This window comes from Hydractinia symbiolongicarpus, chromosome 9, assembly GCF_029227915.1.
Source record: "Hydractinia symbiolongicarpus strain clone_291-10 chromosome 9, HSymV2.1, whole genome shotgun sequence".
Classification (NCBI taxonomy): Eukaryota; Metazoa; Cnidaria; class Hydrozoa; order Anthoathecata; family Hydractiniidae; genus Hydractinia; species Hydractinia symbiolongicarpus.
The window spans coordinates 19,439,766-19,463,333 of NC_079883.1; the positions used below are offsets into that span (position 1 = coordinate 19,439,766).

The following is a 23,568-nucleotide window of genomic DNA, read 5'->3' on the forward strand; positions in this document are numbered from 1 at the left end:
ATCCCGATATATCCGTCAACGTCGGCACCTCTTATACCAGGAATTCGGAAACTCCTGAAGGTGAAGCCTATGCTCCCAAGGTGTATAGTCTTGCCCTGGTTGTTCATATATATAGTCTACCTTGGCCTCTTTTTCTACTTCGTCATGAAGTGTAGGCCTTGTGTTGGCTGCCCTGTTATATAGATTCATAATTGTGCGTTTGATGGTCGCATATGTACCCTTAACCCCATCTTTTATGGGTTTGGGGACAACGTCCACAAGCCAATTATAAAAACCCTTAATTCCATCCCTTACAACAGAACGATTCTTCACCATCTCCTGTCTCTCAAAGACGTCCATGTCAGATGGAGGCAATACCCAGTTATGCCACTCCTTGATTTTATCCCCATCTCCTGTTTCTCGAAGATATCCATATCCCCCGGTACTATAAGCTTAGCCAGTTGTTTAGGTGGCCTCCAAGCATACTGTGGTACATCCCCCGTTGGTTTAACTGGAAGCCTTTTAGGTGGCCTTGGGGTGTGTTGTGGTACATCCTTCAATAAGGCAATTAATTCAGCTTTACGTAGTCTATATTACCCTTTAAGTCCACGACCTTTTGCAATATCACGTAATTGTTTGACAGTTTTTGATTCCATTCTCTTTATTATATAGAATTTTTTGTTTTTCAGAAGATTTCATTCTTCTCGACTAACAGTTGTTTCCCTTGGGGAATTTCCCATGTCTTTAATGCGCATGTGTTGATTTTTGATGAGTATTAGTATCATTAGGGAAATTCCCTTATATGCGTAGAATATTATGCTAAATTGTGCTATAAATGAGGGGGTCTTTTTATCTACTTTTGATGACGTCATCTGTAGTGAATACTAGGTCTTATGTAGATTAATATGGCATGGTATCGGATGGTGCCGGATTAATAGGGACTGTGCTGTGACTTGCTGTGACGTCACTGTTGTACGCGCATGCGATTGTGCCAGAAGAAACATTTCCCTATCTCTACTTGAACACTGGATTGTAATTAGTCGCGACGATTTTGATGGGATAAAAGTTTCCTATTCTTTACGTACTTTGAGTACGACATATCCCCCCAATTTAGTCTTAAGTCAGCATGTCGAACAGCATTTAGCCAATCACCAACTTTGACTATAACCACGATGTCAGTGCAACAACAAAATAACTCAGTAGACTGTGGTGTATTTTCCATTGCTTTTGCCGTCGATTTGGCGCATGGATTAAAACCAGAAGCGAGCAAGTACGACGTGTCGAAAATGCGCGATCATTTGCTAGTGTGTCTTCAATTGAAAGAATTTTCTCCGTTTCCAAAAGAAGAAACGAAAAGAGTAAAGATGTGCAGGGCTAAGGTTCTAAATATAAATATTTTTTGTGCTTGTCGATAAATGTACGAAGAAAATGAGAAAAACAATTTTATGGCTCCATTGTTCCAACTGCGAAGAATGTTTCTATGAGAAAAAAGATTTTATAGAGACAACGAACGTTGGACATGCCCGGTTTGTTAATAGAATATATTTTGTGTGTTGTATGATATAAAGAGGTCTTTTAAAAACAAAACCTTTCGTGATAGCACGCTAAGTAATGTACTTTGTGATGTACGAAGAAGAATAGCACTCCTTCGGAGTTGTTTTATTTCCTACAGAATAAATTATATTTCATATTTTGTGACCACAATACCGATACGAACTAGCCACCACCTATGCAAACAGAGTGGCCATTATGAGACAAGTAAGGGCAACCATTTAAATGCGCTCACACCGATACATTACGTCATTTATGCATGGTCTGAAAGTTGAATGTTAAGTATATGCCTTAAAAGCAAGATTTAGAGATGGTGGGCAAAAAAAGACAACGTTATAGAAACTATTTTGTCGATGAAAGTAAAATTGTCAAAATATTACTGACGTAAAGTCTATTTATTAATCTGGCTTAGCTTGATTGTTCAATTACCGTGGCTGATTACAACGTTTTGTTTTCATTTAATATAGGCGCACAGTATAAAGACGCGGCCGCGTAAAATTATGCGCGGCCGCGTGTTTTTAGGAGCGGCCGCGTGTTTTACCGCCACTTTTACCGCCAGTTTCTAAATCTGGTCTGCAGAATGTCAAAGTTAAAACAGGTGCTAAAATACGCGGCCGCGCTTTTTGCCGCTGATTTTGCCGCTAATTTTAAGGTAAAACAGGCGGTAAATGACGCGACCGGGCAGTTTTCCTTGAGATGTGATTCGATGTGGTCCTGAGAGTTACCACCGTTCAATGGCAAAAACGTGTTTACTCGTAGTGCAAGATGGATGCTATGCCAGTCGGTGTCGATGTGTCATTGGAAGATTTAGTGGCGTATTATCATAGCCTACGACCTAAGTTGAAGTATTTGGAAATATGTATGGTGATTAACAAACGTCATCACAAGTCATTATCTATGAGAAAGTTTCAATCAATATGCAAAAGATTGGGCTTACGTCGAACTAGCAATGTTTCTCGCAGTATCCTGGTAGATATTATTAAGAATGAGTTGCAAGTGTCATCTTCAGGTTTCGGTTACCGGCAAATGACAGAATTGATAGCATTGAAGTTTGACGTGATTGTTGCTAAGGAGACTGTGCGAACTATATTGAAGGAGGTGGATCCGTCAGGAGTAGAAAAAAGGCTTGGAAAAGTGATTACACGACGTATATATGATACCAAAGGTCCTTGTGACATATATCATATAGATGGAAATGACAAATTAAAAAGATGGGGATTGGCAATACACGGTGGTATTGATGGTTTCAGCCGTAAATTACTATGGTTGGTTGTTTCAACAACAAATAATGATCCACTTGTAATCGGAAATTTGTTTTTGCAATGCGTGAAGAGATACCGTGTATGTCCGCGTATACTGAGAATGGACCAAGGGACGGAAAACATTTATTGTGCGGATTTACAAGAATTTTTCACTGGTAACAGCGATAGTTTTAAGTACGGTCGTTCAACTGGAAACCAGAGAATAGAAGCATTTCGGTCTCGCCTCAAGTTGTACAAACTTAATTGGTGGATAAATTATTTCAAACATCTCACATCAACACTCGTATATGACCCCGAATTACCAACCCATAGAGAAGCCTTATTTCTTTGTTATATTCCCGTTTTACAGAGAGAATTTAATGATTTTGTCATCACAGGTCGTCCAGACCTATTGTTTCATATTCCGTCAGCAAGTGGCTATTCAAATCAAGGGATGCTTGTGGATAGCACTGAAATATCTGTCGCTGAAAATGTCATGGGAATTGATCATCATCCAGTTTTCAAAAATAAAGATTTGCATGATTTATTGATTTGTTATATGGGGATACATCACTTGCAAGCACCCATGGACGCACAACAATCATTGGAAACATATGTGCAATTACTTGGATTCTTAAGGAATGACGGGTTTATAGTTTAACAAGCTAAACAAAAAGAAACATTTATATACTAAGTCTCTTTGATGAAACATAACATATCCAAACAAAATATCACATATAAATCATGAGAATAACAATCAATAAATTTTCCAATATCATAAAAGAGGCGAAATTCGCTCGTTTTCACTGGGAGCACTTTAACAAATTCAAAAAAATTTCAATGAAACGTATATGAAGAACTGAGATCTCTTGGGGGTTATAAGGTTACACTAAAAAGTCCTAAAGAATCCTAAAGAGTCCTAAAAAAAGTGATTACCAAAAAACTTGATAACAAAATTTTCATTTAAAAAAAACTAAAAACATTTTTTCAATAATATATGATACAAAACATGAATATTTTAAACAACACCAAATCCAGTCCCTCCGAATTTAGCAGCAATCTTGAGATTATGCTCAACTTTTTTTGTTGGTAGAGTGGCATTAAGTCCACATGTAGAAATTTTTGGAAAGTTGAAATCACAGTTAAAAAAAATATCAATGTTTTTATCCAAACCCTTTCTGGGAATTTTATCCATTCCAGTGAATAAAAACAGTATGTCTTTAAGAGATATCTCATCATAGTTTCCAATAGCAACATCAGCTAAAAACAGCTCACAGTCACAAATGGCATTGGAAATATCACGGTGTAAATTAGAACCAATTTCTTCAACGTTGTGAAAGCATAGAATAACAAGAAGCTTATCAAGAGTTAAGATCTTTTCATCTGGCAATAAAAAAGCTTTCATAGTGTGACAATTGGATTGTAACATAAATTCTGGACATATACTTTTTAGTCCTTCTCCAAATTGTGATATTGCAGCACGATTTTTCATCACTAAATAACTGATTGAAAAAACTTGCTTGTTCTGTTCGATATCAGGTACAGGAACAATGTTCAAATCAAGTAGATCTTCATTCTCGCCACTCTCAATTTTATCCAATTTATACTTGAATTCTGCATCATTTATTGGTGTTATTTTATCAGGATATGGCAAATCATACAATGCATTGAAAATGAGCTCAGAGAAATATTCGGAACCTCTTCCAACATGTATAATAGATGCACCTGTTAACTGCCCAAGCTTGTAATATACTTTTTTTAATACACCATCTGGCATTAATTTGAAACAAATTCCTTTGTCATCTCCGAAAAATACCCCAGGGATAGTAGTAAACCGTCTCATTGACAATGAGTAAAATTCGCGCAGCGGTCCACCTGCATCAGCACAGGGTTCACCTGCAAATCTGATAGCTATTTTTTCAGACGAAAGATCAAAATTTTGACGTAATAATACAGGCCAAAAACGCTGTGAATCTCGTTGTATGATGATATGCTTTGTGTTTATTTTTGGTAAATTGGTGAAGTAGCTTTCACAGTTTTGCATAAATGCGATAGAATCAGTTTCTGTTTCTTCAAACTGTGGAGTAGCATTATCAAAATTATCTGTCTCATAATTTTCCATAAAACGATTCACTTCATCATCACCAAATGCTGAACTGTCCTCTGTTGATTCTAGTTGAAGAGACAATGAGGGTGAGCCAATTGAATGTCTATATCTCACTGGTTTTTGTGTGTTTCTTGAAAAATGTCTCAATCTCAAATCACGAAGAGTAGAATTTTCTATGTTTACATCTATGTCAGTTTTGGCAGTATTTGTCACAGCATCTGGATCGGGTGATGCTAAAAAAGTATCCTCTGTCATAATGTTGTCTGTTTGATCTGTTAGCAAAGTTGCTGTGTAACTTTCATTTTGCTCACAGCGTAGACAGCTACCAATATACGTACAAGAACAAACACTGCATATACTTCTGTCAACAAAATTCGATCCTGGTAAGCTGGGTGGCACAGTAATTGTTGAGGTACCTTCTGCCCATGGAGATGATATTACTGTTTCTTTTGGTCCAATAATTTCTGTATCTAATTCAAACATGCTTGAATATGACTTATTGCACAACTTTGAAAACTCCAACTTTGCAAATGATTTAGGATAGTATAAATATACTTGTATTCCTTTTTAATTGCTATGGTTCTGAAGCAACAACACGAAAGCAAACAACAACAATGACAGATAATGTTAGAAGTATATTTCTCTTGTTTCATGTCATAACTACACTTGAGTTTGGGGAAAGGGGGGCCCAAACCAGATGCGTGTGTTTCCATCCTTACCCTTAGTAAGACGTATCTCGTGGAAACGTCTGCGTATCTCGTGGAAACGCTAACTCAGCAACTTGCTTGGAAATTGCCTATATCTGAGCGACTCACTTGGAAATCGCCTACACCTCAGCAACTCGCTTGGAAATTGCCTACATCTGAGCGACTCACTTGGAAATCGCCTACACCTCAGCAACTCGCTTGGAAATTGCCTACCTCTCCGCGACTCACTTGGAAATCGCCTACACCTCAGCAACTCGCTTGGAAATTGCCTACATCTCCGCGACTCACTTGGAAATCGCCTACACCTCAGCAACTCGCTTGGAAATTGCCTACTACCTGCTATGGCGTATCTTGTGGAAACGCACCTCATTTGTTAGGGAAACAAACGCATCTTCATCCCATTTGGCTGACGAAGGAAGCCCGACATCCCCACCAGCGCGGGTCAACAGTGCTTCTCCCTCTGGACAAAAAACTTGGCAATCGCAAGTAGCCAAATTTGGATCACCAAGAAAACCTTGAGGCAAGAGCACTGGTGTAAGCGAGCGCGCGTCTTTGATGCCAATTGATCCCTCCATCTTGCGTTGTAGATCGTTGCGTGTTGTAGTTCGTAGTATCGTTGCGTGTTATAGTTCGTTGTAGAAGACCCTTTGGGGCTACATCAATTGGTATCGTATGCACTTGTCATGTGTCGGATGATGGTCCGGTTATCGAGTTAACATAAGGGTTGTGGTTGATTGTAAAATTAGTTAATATGGTGACAGTTGTGGACATTGATGCCAGTACATGAAGTGATTGATGTACATAAAAGAAAAAGAAAAAATATATAATAACAGGGTGGGTGGGTGGGCAAACCAAACTATTAGCAAAATGTGATGATGGAAACTAGTTGACTTTAGCTGCTCCCAATTTATAGGTAGGCAAGGCAATCTTAGGGGCCTGGATCTACAACAGTATTGGTTAGTTACCTTGAGGGCCCCTAGTGTTCATGCCTTGTGACCACCCTTTTCACTAGTCTACCATTCTAGATTTGAAATAACATTGAGTTTCTAAAGTATATCCTTCAATGATGCTAGTAGCCATCTTTGTTGACACTTGAATACTGAATGCAATCAAAGCCAAGCCTCTCAACAAGGTATAAGTACTTACTTCAGGAACCGCAATTAACATGTGGTGAACTGTTGGTCCACCACCATTTAATTGCTATGGTTTTGAAGCAACAACACGAAAGCAAACAACAACAATGACAGATAATGTTAGAAGTATATTTCTCTTGTTTCATGTCATAACTACACTTGAGTTTGGGGAAAGGGGGGGGGGGATGTCAGGTTTGGTATCAGGGGGGCCCAAACCAGATGCGTGTGTTTCCATCCTTACCCTTAGTAAGACGTATCTCGTGGAAACGTCTGCGTATCTCGTGGAAACGCTAACTCAGCAACTCGCTTGGAAATTGCCTATATCTGAGCGACTCACTTGGAAATCGCCTACACCTCAGCAACTCGCTTGGAAATTGCCTACCTTTCCGCGACTCACTTGGAAATCGCCTACACCTCAGCAACTCGCTTGGAAATTGCCTACATCTCCGCGACTCACTTGGAAATCGCCTACACCTCAGCAACTCGCTTGGAAATTGCCTACTACCTGCTATGGCGTATCTCGTGGAAACGCACCTCATTTGTTAGGGAAACAAACGCATCTTCATCCCATTTGGCTGACGAAGGAAGCCCGACATCCCCAATTTACCCCAAACTGGATTTTTTACAGGAGACAATTTTGCAATCCATCATGTTATTAGCTAACTTTCAAAATCTGATAATACACAACTTTAAATTGACAAATAATAACTACAATTGCTGTCAATAATACAAAATCAATGAATAAGGATTGTACTTTAATTTAGAGTTATAGCAGTAATAGCACTATCAATTGTTAGTGGCAAGAATAAACTGAGGATAATTTGGCGGAATCGGGTGAGGATGCTAGGCTGAAGAGAAGATATTGTCTCAAGCTCACGTGCGTGTTCCCAATAAATTCGCTATTCTCCTAGTAGTGTTCGCTCTTCTCCACTACATCCGGAGCTCTTCTCCTAGTAGTGTTTTCTGGCTTAACTAATCTCTCAATCACATCCGGAGCTCTTCTCCTGTGATTCCATTTCCTCTATCATACCTCACAAGAACCTACTCTTTATGAGCTCTAGCTTCTTTTGCATTTCACACCTGTTATTAACCTCTTGGTGCACCACCTCTGACTGTCAGCGCCGCATCCCTCTGCTGTTATTTCCCCAGTCATCTGTCCTGCTCGCGTGGTGCACCGTCGTTCATCTCCTCGCACCTGTACTTAATTCACCATACTCTTCCAGGGGTACACGCACATCTCTACACTTTGTGGCTGCCCAGGGCAGCCCAGCACCCCCAATTCCCCAAATGAAAATTCATTATCTATCAGGCAATATTTTTGACGAGAACTACGACGAGATAATTCAACATGCCATAACAGGCTTAACAAATAGACATGAAAAAAAAAAACTACATGCAAGTGCCTATAAATTAGCCTTTTACAATTCGGGTAATAAAATCTCCATTTGATAAAACGAACAATGGGCCAGCCTTAGCCCTTTCCTAAATGGAGCTGTTTTGGATGCCTTGATGTTAAATGTAAATAGCAGTTCTGAAAATAGAAGCCTGACCTTATTTATTAATCACTCTAGGGCAAATGTATAATGGCTAATATGGAAGATTTCTTCATAAAAAACATCAGAAACTTTTTTCATGTGGATTACTTTTACATTAACAAAATTAAAAATTTGAAGATAAACTTTTGGGATTTTGTCATTCATTAGTTTTCAAATTTCTCCCTGGAAATTTTAAAAGTTTTAACGAATAGCGGCGATAGAAATGCTTTTTTAGATCGTGTTTTAAAGTTTAAAATCGAAAAGAGGCGATAGAATTTATTAAACGAAAAGCGGCATTTAATAGTTGTGAACAATGCTTCTCGAATGTTTCTTAGATGAAACGCGCTGGAATTTTTTTTTTTTTTAAGTAATTAAATCAACAATACATTCCCGCGCAATGTATTATAAAACTTCGCGAAAGATTTTTATTATTTGCTCCAATATTTCTTCACTAGCGCATTGTTTTTTAACACGCAAATATAAACTCGCAAAACGCTCAAGGGATTTAATTATAACAAAAGACAAACGACTGCCGTCCTCCACGCAAAGGTGTGATATTAGCGTGTACGCGGTAGATTACATTCAGACTGTACTGTACTTAATCACTCTACAATGACACTTATTTAAATGCCTAATATAAAGGGAATACAATCGGAAGCATAACCGTATTTATATGCCCAACCATTCTAAATTAAGGGCACTGACAATAAAAGCATTTCCAGATTTCCAAATTGCACAAAAGATATAGCCTGATCGAACAATTTTGAGTAGCATTCAAAATACAGCTATGTGAAATGTTTATAAAATTGATCCTAAAGACTGGACACATATTGCAAAAAAAAAAAATTAAAAAATCCAACTTAAAGTGAGGTAGGATCGCCTAAGTAGAAATTGCCAATGAGAAGATCATGTGGATCTAAACTAGTAATCGGTTGAAAGCAACGCATAATTTTTTTTTTGGCGTTTAAAAAGGTTCCTTGCGCCAAGGAGTCGAGTTAAAATTTATCTAAACTACTCAGGAGTGTTTCCCGAGGCTCAACTCTCTGGTTTCACGGTAGTTTAACTACATTTTGCCGCTTTTTGCCAATTGTTGCGCGATTCCTTGTTTTCTGCCGTAAAATAGTCGACTTCGGCGGCAGCCGAAGTGTGGCCTTTTGACCCTCTTAAACAAACAAATAATTTTGACGACAAGAAGAATCGCGCCGAAGTGGGACTTTTGGACTCCTGTAAAACAAAGAATATGTGACGTCAAGAAGAATCCCGCCGAAGTCGTCGAAATTTACAGTAAAGAAAGATTGAAATTAATTTACTCTACCTATTGTTATTGCCTCCCGGTAGCCGGTCGGTTAGATAGGGTAGGATTCAACATGTCTAAAGGCTAAGAAAGTTTTGTATTGACTTGCAGCAAGTAAATGGAAGGCTTGAATATATGATTGCGGAATGAAATTGAGCAATGTTGCTAAGAAGAAACATGACTGGAAAACATTTATGCTCTTTGTTGCCTGGGATTGCAGAAGAAAGCAGTTTGGCAAAATAAACAGACTTTTTTGAGTTAACAAAATTATAGCATTAACTTTATAATGAAAACGTTTTCAGGTACATCTGTTTACTTTTAATTGCATTGATTCTTGAGCTTTCTATTGCTGTGCTAGCAAGTTTGAGCATGAAACTGTTTATAGTTTCACTTTCAACAACTCTAAAAAGGCCTGTCTCAAACTCAAAGTTCTTGTGTTGTCTTGGGGTACCCACAAGTAACAAGACATTTGATAACAGTACAATAAATCGAATAGCTGCATAACAACTTGTATGTTTGCTTTGTAGATTCAAAGCTCCTGGCAATAAACACTTTTTAAACGATTTCTTAAAATGCCACAAGGCCACAGACGAGAACACTAGTCGTGACTAGTTTTGGGAGAATGACTTCGACAAGACTTGATGATGATTGGTTTAAAAGCTCTAATCTTATATCGAGATAATTCCTGGGAACGATGTTAATTATAAAAATTAGGAAAAAAGCATGGTTTTAATTAATGGGTGAAATGACGAAAGTTTTTCACATTTCACTAAAGAAGTTATGCTGACGGGCATGGAAAATGTTTGTGGTTCTACCAACATAACGAAATGACTTAGCATATATACATATACAGCGCTATCCTGATTGACACAAAATGTGTAAATGTAGTAACGATATCTGTTTTTAAATGATTTGTTTTGTTAAAAATTTTAAGTAGTTAGTGTTTATCGCATAACAGCTAGGTATTTCCAAGTTTGATTCAACATTTTAGAGTCTTAGCCAATAAGGGCTACATATTTTTGACTGAATGTTGTGCTAAATCAGTGGTCATTCACTTGTTGTGGTAGGTTGTGTTGTTTTTGATTAGCTATTGCTGCGTAAAAACCAAATTTTATATAGCGGCCTTTACTTGTGCAAAATCATGATATAATTTTTCTATTTTTATTTTATTTATCTGTTGTTGTTTATGGTGTACTATGATCTAATAATACAAATAAAGCCTATTTACAATGCAGTTTGTGTTGTTGTTGTTGCTTATTTCTCTATATTTCTCCTTTTCCATGTGATTAAATGTTTCAAATAGATTAAATATCAAAATTTTTATTAGTAATAGATACCGTTTTGCATGTCTTTTACAGAATATAGTTTCTCCAAATTTATAGCCTTAATATTGCCCCCAAAGCAATTATATTCACCAATAACTCACGAAAACAAGCCTGCAAATATTATTTTGGATGTGGAAAAAAGAAGTTTTTCTGGCTAGCTAAGTATAGTCTATTATAAGATTAAAAAGGGAAAACACGAGGCCAAATTTTCACGCAGATACAATTTACTATATACAGGTTGGAGCAGGATCGTATCATGATCGTCTATTGCGGTGAATGACCATAAACAACACTATACATAACATAACAAGTTATCATAATGGCAACCTGGCTACAAGGTTGGCATTACTTGTATAAAAGCCATAATGGCTCTAGGGTGGTTAAAAAGTGACAGTTTCTGGGCTCCTAACATGATATAATATATAAAATGAAACAAACCGACCTGGCTACATGCAATATCTGTCCTGAAGAAATATCTGAAGGTTTCTCCTGATACCAGAGGTACATGATCCAAAATTTGCTACAGTCATTGGTTGTCATTGGATGCACTGCCATTATAGTAATTGAAGCCAAAAGATGGAGTTGATGATATTAGTAGGTTGCAGTGATAGATGCTTCCTGAAAACGTGGAGCTAGCTTAAAATTATTTCAGTTAAGCAAGTTAGCAAAATGTGATGATCAAACCAAACTATTAGCAAAATGTGATGATGGAAACTAGTTGACTTTAGCTGCTCCCAATTTATAGGTAGGCAAGGCAATCTTAGGGGCCTGGATCTACAACAGTATTGGTTAGTTACCTTGAGGGCCCCTAGTGTTCATGCCTTGTGACCACCCTTTTCACTAGTCTACCATTCTAGATTTGAAATAACATTGAGTTTCTAAAGTATATCCTTCAATGATGCTAGTAGCCATCTTTGTTGACACTTGAATACTAAATGCAATCAAAGCCAAGCCTCTCAACAAGGTATAAGTACTTACTACAGGAACCGCAATTAACATGTGGTGAACTGTTGGTCCACCACCATTTTTTGTCTCTACAACTCAAACCATATGTTTCTATATCAATGAAATCTTGCTCCAGAGAGTTACCATTATAATTACCAACAAATGTTTGATCTTTCTGTGGTATATCATAGTGTTTACGTATTTCGTCATGTAGCTCAGGGTATTTTGTAGATCGATTAAATAGTGTCAAATAACTCTGGTTGTTTTCCATTGTATATTTTGATAACTTATCTTTACACTTCAATCCAACATTAACTTTGTAGGTTTCCCTTACAGTTATCGGACGGTTATGAATATCATATTTCCCAGAGTGGGCTCTTTTCAATATTTTTCTTAGTTCATCTGCCTTTTCATGATAGGACTTCTCTTCAACCACAGGGAGTGCAAATATCAGCCGATATGATAATATATCTCCATACGCCAACCCTAGCTCCACAAGCTTTTGTTGTTCAACTTGAGGAGCCACATTATCGTCAATTTTGTTCAGGATGAACGAATTCAACAAATACTCTATACCTCTGGACTCAAGGAAAGTTTTCACCTAAACAAAACATATAGCTATTATCAAAACTGACTTGTGTGATGTGAAAGATTTCCTTAGGTCAGTGTGTTTCTTTGCCTACTATCTTCGTAGATTTGCAATAAATAAAGCGAAATAAGCTAGCTAATTGCTTGTTTACCTTTTCAAAGGTTCTGTTCTGCCCGGATACTAAACGCTGCCCTGATTAAGTACGGCAGCTTGTCCCGGTTAAGAACAGGGCAGAAAATACATAATCAGGGCAACATAATCAGGACGGGCGGGGGCTTATTACTCAAAAAACATTATTTGGTACTTATAAAAGGAACATAATCAGGGCAGGCTGGTTTATATACAACAGTCTCATACTATTTCGCACTTATTATAGAACGCACATAATCGGGGAAGACCGGCTTATGTATGACAGCCAAATATTATTCGAGACTTATAGAACAAATATAATCGGGGTCGACCGCTTTTATATCATTCGTCATCACTTCTGACAAGCAAATAGCCCTGCTGGCAAAGTTTTTGTTGTTTTCAAATGAAACGAAATTTCGTGGCAAGCAAATACTAAACTTTGGGATTCGCAAGTTTAATAACTTTTCACCAAACCTAATTCCTGCAAAAAGAATAATTTAGGTTCCGTGAAATTTAGTTACTTCAAAGTACTATATGTTGAAATGTATTTACTACAAGAGTAGTTTATACTAAGAATTACGTTGAGACTTTTTTCTTTCGCCATGTCTAGTTTTTAGGGGTGTTCTATCTTTCAGAGAATGTTTAATTCATAAAAATTCGAAGAAAATGCCAATCACAGCCTGCCTGGCCAGGCCATTTATATCAGCGTTCATAATCCGGACACCACGACATAACCAGTGCAAAAAAACATAATCGGACCATGCGTACATAATCCGGTTGTCCCTGTTGTAAACAGGCCGTTTTCGCAATCTGGGCAGAACAGTTCCAGCTGCAGCTGCCATTTTCTATGAGTTCTGAGAAGTAACTTTCTAAAATTCCGTTCTAGTGTTCCAGGGCTCTAATTTGCAGACCAGAACACTGCGCCCTTGGCCACATGCCGTTGTTTTTCGAAAATCTTCTGCGAGAAGAAAAGCGCGGCCGCGTCATTTACCGCCTGTTTTACTTTAAAATTAACGGCAGAATCAGTGGCAAAAAGCGCGGCCGCGTATTTTAGTACCTGTTTTAGCTGCCACATTCTGCAGACCAGATTTGAAAACTGGCGGTAAAACTCGCGGTGAAACACGCGGCCGCTGCTATAAAGACGCGGCCGCGCTTTTTAAAACGCGGCCGCACATAATTTCACGCGGCCGCGTCTTTTACAGTGCGCCTATTTTAAATGAAAACAAAACGTTGTAATCAGCCACGGTATTCAATATTGGCGAAATGTCTTTAATTTAAATAATGTTTTGAAAGTTTCTTTTCATTAAAATTCATGAGCTCTAACTAGCTGGCTGGGCTGTGACATCCTGAGACAGCTTTACTTCACATATTTATAAAGGACATATTAAATGGCTATTATTTTTCAGGTGGGTGATTTTGTTAAGAACACATTAGAAATTATAGGAGAAGATCTGGGAACTCTAGTTGCACACAAATTTTTCTAGTATGCACAAAAAATTTTCCTATTTTTAAAATCAAAACTAACAATGACAGGTTGTAGTGCTAAGTTTATGGGTTATTGTTGGATCCAGGTTAACATGCTTGTCACTTTCTAATCATTTTCAATTAAAATGACCAACATTTAAATTTAGCATCAAAATTTATGGAATCTTTCATTTTTCAAGTTTATACTCTAAGTAAACTGCCCCTCTAAATACTGGAGCGGATTCACACATTGGCGAACTCAGCACTCGCCTAAGGAGAAATTTAGCCTCCCCGCGCTTTCTAGAATCGTTACAATTAGGTTCCGTTTTCACTTCGCTTTTTTATATTATTTTGTAGCAGTATCTCCTTCACGGTGCTTTGCCGAGTCTGTAAGATTTTTCCTAGTGCTACGGTACCGATTTAATATTTTGTCCTATTCCATACTTCAGGCCTGTTCCAAGTGATTCCATAGGCTACCGTAAAATTTGGTAAAGTCGGCGAGAAGTACATCTTATGGCATTCCAAAGTCACATTAATACAGTTATCTTAAGATAACAAATGTTATCTTAAGATAACTCTATTAATGTGACTTTGGAATGCGTGCATATTCACATTAATGTCCTGATTGTAAGATAACTCGAGTAATCTTAAGATAACATATTAATGTGATAATTATATCTTTACTTTGTAGTTATCTTGAGATTAGAGATGTTATTAATACAATTTGACGATATTTTTGCTAACTTAAGATAACTCGTGTTATCTTACAATCAGAACATTAATGTGAATATGCACGCATTCCAAAGTCACATTAATAGAGTTATCTTAAGATAACATTTGTTATCTTAAGATAACTGTATTAATGTGACTTTGGAGTGCCATAACATCTCGCCGACTGTGAAGTGCTTTTCGCCGACTTTGGGTAAATTTACGGCAGTTTTCTATAGGCCGACAGAAATTCCACCTTACAAGGACAATTGTTTATTTTAATCGCTGACCGTTGCATTTGACAATCTCGGCAAGGTAGGCTGAGGTTTCCCTATTTTAATCCTAAATCCCATTGCTAAAGCCGTGATGAATGGCATCACGGCTTTAGCAATGAACAAAGTCTGCTGCAAGAAACAATAAAATCAACGATGTTAAAATTTTGCACGCGAAAAAGAAGAAACATTGCTGGAAATTTATTCCCTGTGTCGCCTGTTCATTGCAGAAGACTTTACAAAAATAATAGCATTAACTCGATGACTACGCTTTAAGGCACATCTGTTTACTTTTAATTCCATTGATCTTAGAGCTGTTTATAGTTTCACTTTCAACAAATTTGAAAAAGCTTTGTGTCAAATTCAAAAGAACTTTATGTTGTCTTGGGTTTCTTTTTTATTTAAGTAACAAGACATTTTATAACATCACAATAAATCGAATAGCTATCCAGCTGGTTTGTTTTGTAGCTGGTGAAGGTGTAATGTATATAACAATTTGTTGACTTCAGCTGGTTATTTTTTGTATCTGGTAAAGGTGTAATGTATATAACAATTTGTTGACTTCAGCTGGGTTTTTTTTGTAGCTGGTAAAGGTGTAATGTATATAACAATTTGTTGACTTCGTAACAACTTTGTATGTTTACTTTGTAGATTCAAGGCTTCTGGCAGTAGACACTTTTGAAACGATTTTTTAACATGCCACGGGGCCAAGGAAGAGAACACTAGTTTTGGGAGGAAAACTTTGAGAAGACTTTATGATGTTTTGGTGTAAAATATCAAGCCTCATATCGAAATAATTCCTGGAAATGGTGCTAATTATATACAATTCGAATAAGAAAAAGGCATGGCTTTATTTAATGAATGAAATGACAAAAGTTTTTCACATTTTCACTAAAGAAGTTGTCTTGCTGATAGAGTTGAAAAATGTTTGTGATTCTACCAACATGGGGAACATGACTTAGTATATATACTTATTACAACCCTATCCAGATGGACACAAAAACGTGTAATAATGTAGTTATGATGTCTGTTTTTGAATGATTTTGTTTTGGTAAAAATTTAAAGTATTTATAGTAATTATTGCATAACACATAACAGGTATTTTCAAGTTTGTTTCAACATTTTAAAAGTCTGAGCTAGAAATAGTTACCAAAAAATAAACAGTGTTTTTCTTGTTACTAGGCTAATAGGGCTAAATATTTTTTGACTGAATGTTGTGCTAAATCAGTGTTCATTCTTTCGTTTTTGTAGGTTATTGTATTGTAAGGTTGTTTTTAATTAGCTATATAATCTTGCCATTTTTATTTTATTGTATTTATATGTTGTTGTTACTATGATCTAAAATTACAAATAAAGCCTAATTACGTATGCATTTTTGTGATGTTGTTTTTTGCTTATTTTTCTTTCAGGCCTCCTTTTCATGTTATTGAATGTTTTGAATTGATTAAATATAAAAAATTTTTATTAGTAATATATACTGTTTTGCATTACCGAATTATAAGAATTTTATGTCTTTTTTACTTAATTTAGTTTCCAAAAATTTATAGCCTTTCAGAGCTATTATATTCACCCATAGCTTGCAAAAAAAATTTCTGGATGTGGAAGAAGGAAGAAGTTTTGCTGGCTAGCTAATTTTAGCCTTAATTCTTCTGAAAACATTATTTGGCTTTCATTTAAGAATTTTATGATTGTTTTTTTCAAATAACATGTATGAAATAGACTTGTAAAGGTGTCCTGTCTGCTGCATTTTGGAGTGCTGAAATAGGTAAATTAGCTAAAGCTTTGCACAAGACCCCCCTTAGGGGGCTTACAGCGCTTCCCAAGACCCCCATCTGATTTTAACACGCGCAATTTTTGCGTAGCTTTGGCTCGCTTCGCAAATCCGCCTGAGGAGAAAAAAAATCCTCTTTCCGTCCCTAAATTAGTAGCAAAACATTAAATGTTTTATAATGAAATGACTACTGATTTAATGCAATGACTACACAAATCAACTGCAGTGAAAATAGTTCGCTGCAGTTGAACTCCTTATAAAATTTTAAATATAACAAATGTGTAAGTCATTTTCTCCAAAAGTTTTTTGTTTTCTCTTTTAAAATGACCATAACCGAGACCTGAGAATAAAAACTCCATTTCTACCAGTTTAAATTGTAAACTTTTGTCATGTTGTTCATAATTATATATAAACTGCCACCAAGACAAGAAACCCTTTTTTGCAGATTAATATTTAGAGATTTTGCAAGATCTTATTTCGTAAAAAAGACAACATTTGATATCATTAAACGATATAAATAATGGATTAAGTTGAAGCTGGTTTATTATATACGTGCAGGGTATTAATATCAAAAATGCCATTTGCATTTGACCACGATGTGTGAAAATATGCCGGTGGAGCATAATCAATCACTGGCTTAAAATAGAAATAGGACCTTTTGATGTTAAATTTTCTCAGTACTGTACATTGGCCTTAAAAGAATTAATTGGTTCAAAAACCTTACTTGTTTGTTCAATTTGGTCCAGATTTAGAAGTTTTGTTACAAAACCTTTATCGGCCTCATTTAAATCGCTCAAATTCTGCAACCTAGAAAGTATAGCCAATACAAAATCGGAAAATCGGAAAATCGTCAGGCGAAAAAATGCAGACCTTCAAATTATGGTTAAAAACTTTTGTACTGTATATGTGTTCTAAACCTAAACTACATATATATATATATATATATATATATATATATATATATATATATATATATATATATATATATATATATATATATATATATATATATATATATATATATATATATATATATATATATATATATATATATATATATATATATATATATATATATATATATATATATATATATATATATATATATATATATATATATATATATATATATATATATATATATATATTAATTTTATTTTTAAAAGATCTACCTAAAAAAAAAGTTAGGAATGGACTGGCACACGGCTTACCGTCTGCATTTTTTTTGCCTGCCGATTTGCGTAGGATTTAAAGAGAACACAGTCAGCTTGTCATCAAAATATTAATAAAAATAGACTCAAACATTGACTAACAACATTGAGTTTGTACTCAAGTGGGGTAATAACTTAAACAGCATCGATATATATGGCTACTAGCTATCAGTTAGATATTCACGGTAAAATGGTATCTTTTTTTAACATACTTCTGAAACGAGCCTCTCTAAAGTCGATGCTACCTTAAACGTATTAATTTTCGCGCGTATTAAATTTCGCGAATCGCGAATTTTTTTGAAAATAGATTTTTCGCGAGTATTAAATTTCGCAAATCGACAAATTTAACCTATTTCGCGTGTACTTAATGTCGCGATTTTTTATTTTTTAACGACGATAAAACACAAAGAATTGAAGCAGATGTGTAATTTCATGGAAATATTCTTAATATTTTTTTTAGGTATATGATTAAATCACTAAAATACATTAACTTTTTAAATGACATGTTCATGTGAACGTATGTTAATACTTTAAAGAAACATATACATGGTCGTTCAGCATATATATTTTTATGGTAATATTTCGACCTCCGTATTGGAGGTCTTCATCAGAATATACTAAATTTTTTAACGGTTGTCATTACATTGACATCAAATCGACGTCACTGCAACGACTTCCGTTTAAGGTACGCGAACATTGGCTTCCAGAATTTCGTCGTCACATACTGACCATCGTCTAGATTAAGGCCATGTTCACTACGCGGTGACGTGTCCTGGAACTGTATTTCCAATGCTTCGCGTACCTTACGATCAAATTTATTAAATTCTTGTTTTAGCATTTTCGCAGTGTCCCAATCATAACCAACATTACAAGAACTAGAGTGAAATGAAACTTCTGACGCGCTCCACTTTTCTTTAATAATGGTGTCTTTGTGTTGTTCGAAGCGGGTACCAATTCTCAACTTCGTCTCCCTGACATATTTTTTGCCGCATTTGCGATGTCAATATTGTCTGAAGATAAGCAGAGCTTTTAATGACAGTTTTATAGCCGGCTTTGCGAAATGACTTACGTAATTTTGGACTTAATCCTGGTACCCAGGGCAATGATACTACCCTTAAACCTTGTTGCTGCTGTCCGTATGTGCTGTCTTGCTTTTCGTTTCGTTTTTGTCGATAACAACTTTCGATTTTTGTTAGTTCTACTTTATTATACCCATTTTCCGTAAAACACTTAATTAGAAATTAAATTTCCTCTTCCAGATGTTGTCCTTTGCAGATGGTATAGGCTCTGTTAAGAAAACCTATAAAGATACCCTTCAAGATTTTAGGGTCGTGCCCAGAGTGCGGTTTCACATGTACATTGGTAATAGCGTTTTTTCTGTGGATCTTGAATTTGTAGCATCTATCACAATTTTGAATGTTTAGGTCTAAGAACTGGAGTGATTTTGTCATGTCTTGAATTTCCATCGTGTATTTTATGTTGTCATTTTGTTCGTTCAAAATGTTTTGAAACGATTTGGCTTCTTTAAGATTTATAAACCTGGCATGGCTGTCGTCAACATATCTTTTAAACGATTTCAGTGCAACAGGTGGATTACGTTGGAGGGCAACACTAATTGCATTTCTTTCGTGATATTGAAGAAATGCCTCTGCAACAACAACCATAAGAGCTAGGCCAATTGGACCCGAGTTTTGAAGAAGGTAGATTTTATCTTCCCATATAAAGTAACACTTAGACAGGCATAATTCAATTAGTAAACGTATATCCTCCAGAGTCAATTTCGTTCTCATACGTTTTTCATCATCAGCAGCTAGAATTTCTATAATTACATATATTGCTTCTTTCACCGGTACTGATGGATAAAGATTTACAACGTCATACGAAACTTGTACTTCGTCTGGCGTGATCGTCCAACCTTTTGAAGTTTCGACAACGGAGGTCGAAATATTACCATAAAAATATATATGCTGAACGACCATGTATATGTTTCTTTAAAGCACTAAAATACATCTCAACATGACTATCTTCAGTGTAGTGAGCCAGGCCATCTGCTAACTAATCTTTATTGTTTGTGCTCGCTTCACCAATATCATATTCTTCTTCATTACGAACCAATGGGTAAAGCTCATGACAAGGATCAAGGATCAAGAGCTTCGAGCTACCCATTTTAATTCCATCAGTGATACCAGCCCTTTCCCAGCTTTTCAAAATAACTTCTTTTCATACTAACATCATTTTTAAACTAACAGGTGAGCAAAAAGTACGAAATATGTGCATACAGGCGAAAATCTGAGGACCGACGAACTCGTGGATTTTCCGGCTTAACGGCTAGCAATAATGAAGAAACGAAACGTGTTACTGTCCTGGACAACTATCATTAAGCACTCATCTTGTGTTAGTACACATTGGATACAACACAATATTCCATTCACAGAAGTGAAACATAATTCTTTCGTTGCAATATAAAGTTGAATTGGAAGCAAAGTGAATGTGGAATTGCTTTCAAGATTCTTGTATTAAAAAAATAAGAATTCTTATCGAAATAAATAATTCAGCTTTTCGTTTTTTGTCGCATTACTTTAAGAGTTAACTATTTGCACGGTAGGTTTTGTTTTGATAATTTGAATATGATCTTTTCCTTCTAAACTGCTAAAAAATTATGTTTTTCGTAAATTTTAGGCCTCCTCAAAACTGTTTTGGGCTGGATATTTGGCAATTTTAATTTGCAAAAGGTTGCCTTGAAACTTCAAGTTTATTCTTTTAACTCTTTCTACCTTAGGAAAGAAAATTTTACGAGTCATTTTTGAATATTTTGCGTGGATTTAATTTCGCGAATTGGCTACCTGTCGATTTTTTGCGAGGATTTATTTTCTTAATCTTTTTATGTTAGGATTTATCTTGATTTTTTCGTGCTTTGTTCTTCAGTAGTAAGTGAGTCACGGAACTCTTATCCAAAATTTCCTATGTTCCAAATATTAAACGTAAAACTCTACAAGGAGGCGAAAGAGGAGACTATCATGGGTTCTTTTCTCTCACGAACTGAAACAATCAAATAAGAACTATATAAGAGGTATGCTGAAGAAATTGCTTTTATGTGTTCGTGACAATCGTTTATATTTTTTTTTTGTCTTCATTTATGTTTTTTGCTGAATTCTTAGGATAAATTTTCGCGGTGATTAAATTTCGCGGTTTAGCTCATCCGCGAAATATTAGCATTTCGCAGGAACTTATTTTTGCGGATGAGAGATGATCTAATTTTTTGCGGGGTCATAAAAGCAATTTTTGAAGAAAGTAAAATAAGTTGTCTTAAGGGTTTGGGCCAAATGGCACTATCTCATCAACCCTCGTTACACCGGTCAATTCTACACCGACCGAGACAAAATGTAGTTTTGCATTTTAGTTCAAAGCTCTTTCGACACAACTGTAACGTCAGGTAGAATAAGCACAACTAGATAAAAAACGAAAACGAATGAAATTTAAATTGAATTCAAAAAAAGTTGATTCTTCATCCGTTACATCTACTACTACTAATTCACTTCGTGGGGTGTGAGGAACTTTCAATTGTTCAACCGTAAGGCTGGAAAGAGAACTCAAATTCGGTTGATCATCTGCAATAGAAGCTGGGAGCAAAGGATTGATATCCCTGAAAGGGTCAACTTTTCAAAGGGACATATTTTCGCGGATCCGCGAAATGTGCGAAATTTCATCCCCGCGAAAATTTATCCCATTAAAGTATATTGTTCGAGCCATGATATTTAGTTTATGCATTTATATATGTTGTTTTAAAATACAATATTTAGTTTTGCTTACGTTCAACCAAAAATAAATTTTAATAAACTCACATGGCCTTTTTTATGTATCGCGAAGACCCGTTTTCCGACATCAGAAACGTGTTAATTTGTTATTTTAGGCTTTTTCCAATCGTCAAAATGCATCATTTAACTGGAGGCAGACTTCAGGTTACTCAGCTTCCAAAACATCTTCGAAAAACTAAAAGTTTGGTCAGCATCCGGACAACACGAAGCGCTGATAGCTATGTGGTACATGATGACAAATTTCAGAAAGATAAAATCGTTATTAATGTTGGTGGGGCCTTATACGAAACTTTGGAGTCTACGTTGAATAAGTATCCAGAAACACTGTTGGGATCAAATGAGAAACGTTCTCTTTTAATAGATAAACACAAAAATGAAATATTCTTAAACAGAAATCGGTCTGCATTTGAAGCCATATTGTTCTATTACCAATCAAGTGGGAATCTTGTGCGACCGGCTTTTCTACCAATGATCGATTTTGTTAATGAATGCGCGTTTTATGATATTTCTGAAGACGCGATTAAAAAGATGAAGACAAGGGAATGTTATCTTCATAAAAGACGAAAAATTCTTCCGCCTAGAGAAAAATACAACAGGATGAAGGAGTCCTGCTGGACTTTCTTTGATCATCCCTTATTGTTCAAAAACATTTCAGCGATATGCTACTTTGTGTTTTCGTTCATGTTAATATTAGTCTCGATTGCCCTGTTTTGTACCGAGACTGAATTCATCCTGGCCTACGAAGGAAAAGATTTGGAAAAAATCTTAAATATCGGATACATCTTGGAATTGTCTCTAAATATATTTTTTACAGTAGAACTTTTAGTGCGCTGGTATGTCTATCCACTGCCTCGTGCATTTCTTTCAAAAGCTTTAAATTTTGTCGAGTTTTTATCCGTCTTTACGTATCTGATTTTGTACGGCTGTCCAACACATTTCGTTAGAACATTGCTTTTACAGATCACAAGAATGTTGCGTGTGTTGAGACTGGCCAGAGCAGCCCGTGTATCGCGACCGATAAAGGTCGCCACGTCGGTATTTCACACGTCGATTAACGACGTCAGTGCCGTATGTTTTGTCAGTCTTATTTTGTGTATATTGTCAGGCAGTGTCATGTATTATATTGAGATGACAGTACCGAACACAAAATTTACAAGCATACCAGAGTCGATGTGGTGGGCTATGCAAAGCTTATTGTGCCTTGGTTATGGAGATATTGTTCCCGAAACCATGTTTGGAAAAGCTGTTGGTTCAATGGTCGTGTTTTTAGGCGTCGTAACAGTTACTGTTTTGTTATTATCACTCGGCGGCCGGTTGTTTGACATGTATTCTAAAGAGGTGCACGAAAGAGGATTTTTGCCAGAAGAAGAAAAAGTTGATTACGAAATACATTACAAGGATATTGATTAGATTTTTTTTGTTGTAAAATATATAATTTCATATATTTCAAAATATATGAAATTAAGATCTAAAAACCTGTTCCCTTGATAAAACTTTGTATTTCATGATCATTGCAATGAATGTGTCAAAACTAACGTGCACTTATAACACCCTCATTTTCCTAGCACAACTCTATTAACCAACTTGTTCACGATACTTACTTAACAAGTTGAAATTAACAAGACAAGAAGGACCGTTTGCCTATTTATCCCCAGCAGTGAAATGTTTCGGGGTGAAAAAGAAGCAATGAACAGGATAGTTATTTCTGAAAACATATACCCCCCCCCCCTTAATCTTTGTGCATGGAAAAGCAGTTTATTTTTTATCTAATTTTTTCACGACACCAGAGGTG

The 23,568-nt window shown here is 36.0% G+C and overlaps 2 protein-coding genes across 2 annotated transcripts; one reads left to right on the forward strand and one right to left on the reverse strand.

Annotated features, from left to right (window-relative positions):
* Positions 1-18,622: 18,622 nt before the first annotated feature.
* LOC130657810 (uncharacterized) lies at positions 18,623-20,127 on the reverse strand. The gene is made up of 4 exons (XM_057460806.1): positions 20,074-20,127; positions 19,274-19,928; positions 18,913-19,162; positions 18,623-18,836 (listed from the first exon to the last, which is right to left on the reverse strand). Exons 1-4 carry the CDS (start codon positions 20,125-20,127, stop codon positions 18,623-18,625), a joined length of 1,173 nt encoding a protein of 390 aa, XP_057316789.1.
* Positions 20,128-21,284: 1,157 nt separating this feature from the next.
* LOC130657811 (potassium voltage-gated channel subfamily A member 2-like) lies at positions 21,285-23,186 on the forward strand. The gene is made up of 2 exons (XM_057460807.1): positions 21,285-21,394; positions 21,872-23,186. Exons 1-2 carry the CDS (start codon positions 21,285-21,287, stop codon positions 23,184-23,186), a joined length of 1,425 nt encoding a protein of 474 aa, XP_057316790.1.
* The last annotated feature ends 382 nt before the right edge of the window (positions 23,187-23,568 follow it).

Bases quoted from the DNA above. Each gene is read 5' to 3' on its own strand.
- LOC130657810 (XM_057460806.1), bottom strand. From the start codon at position 20,127: ATGGGTAGCTCGAAGCTCTTGATCCTTGATCCTTGTCATGAGCTTTAC. The intron at 19,929-20,073 runs GTTCGTAATGAA...ATGGTCGTTCAG, and splicing joins GTCATGAGCTTTACCCATTG to CATATATATTTTTATGGTAA. The intron at 19,163-19,273 runs GTATCTTTATAG...GGTATAATAAAG, and splicing joins CGACCCTAAAATCTTGAAGG to TAGAACTAACAAAAATCGAA.
- LOC130657811 (XM_057460807.1), top strand. From the start codon at position 21,285: ATGGCACTATCTCATCAACCCTCGTTACACCGGTCAATTCTACACCGA. The intron at 21,395-21,871 runs GTAGAATAAGCA...TTGTTATTTTAG, and splicing joins CGACACAACTGTAACGTCAG to GCTTTTTCCAATCGTCAAAA.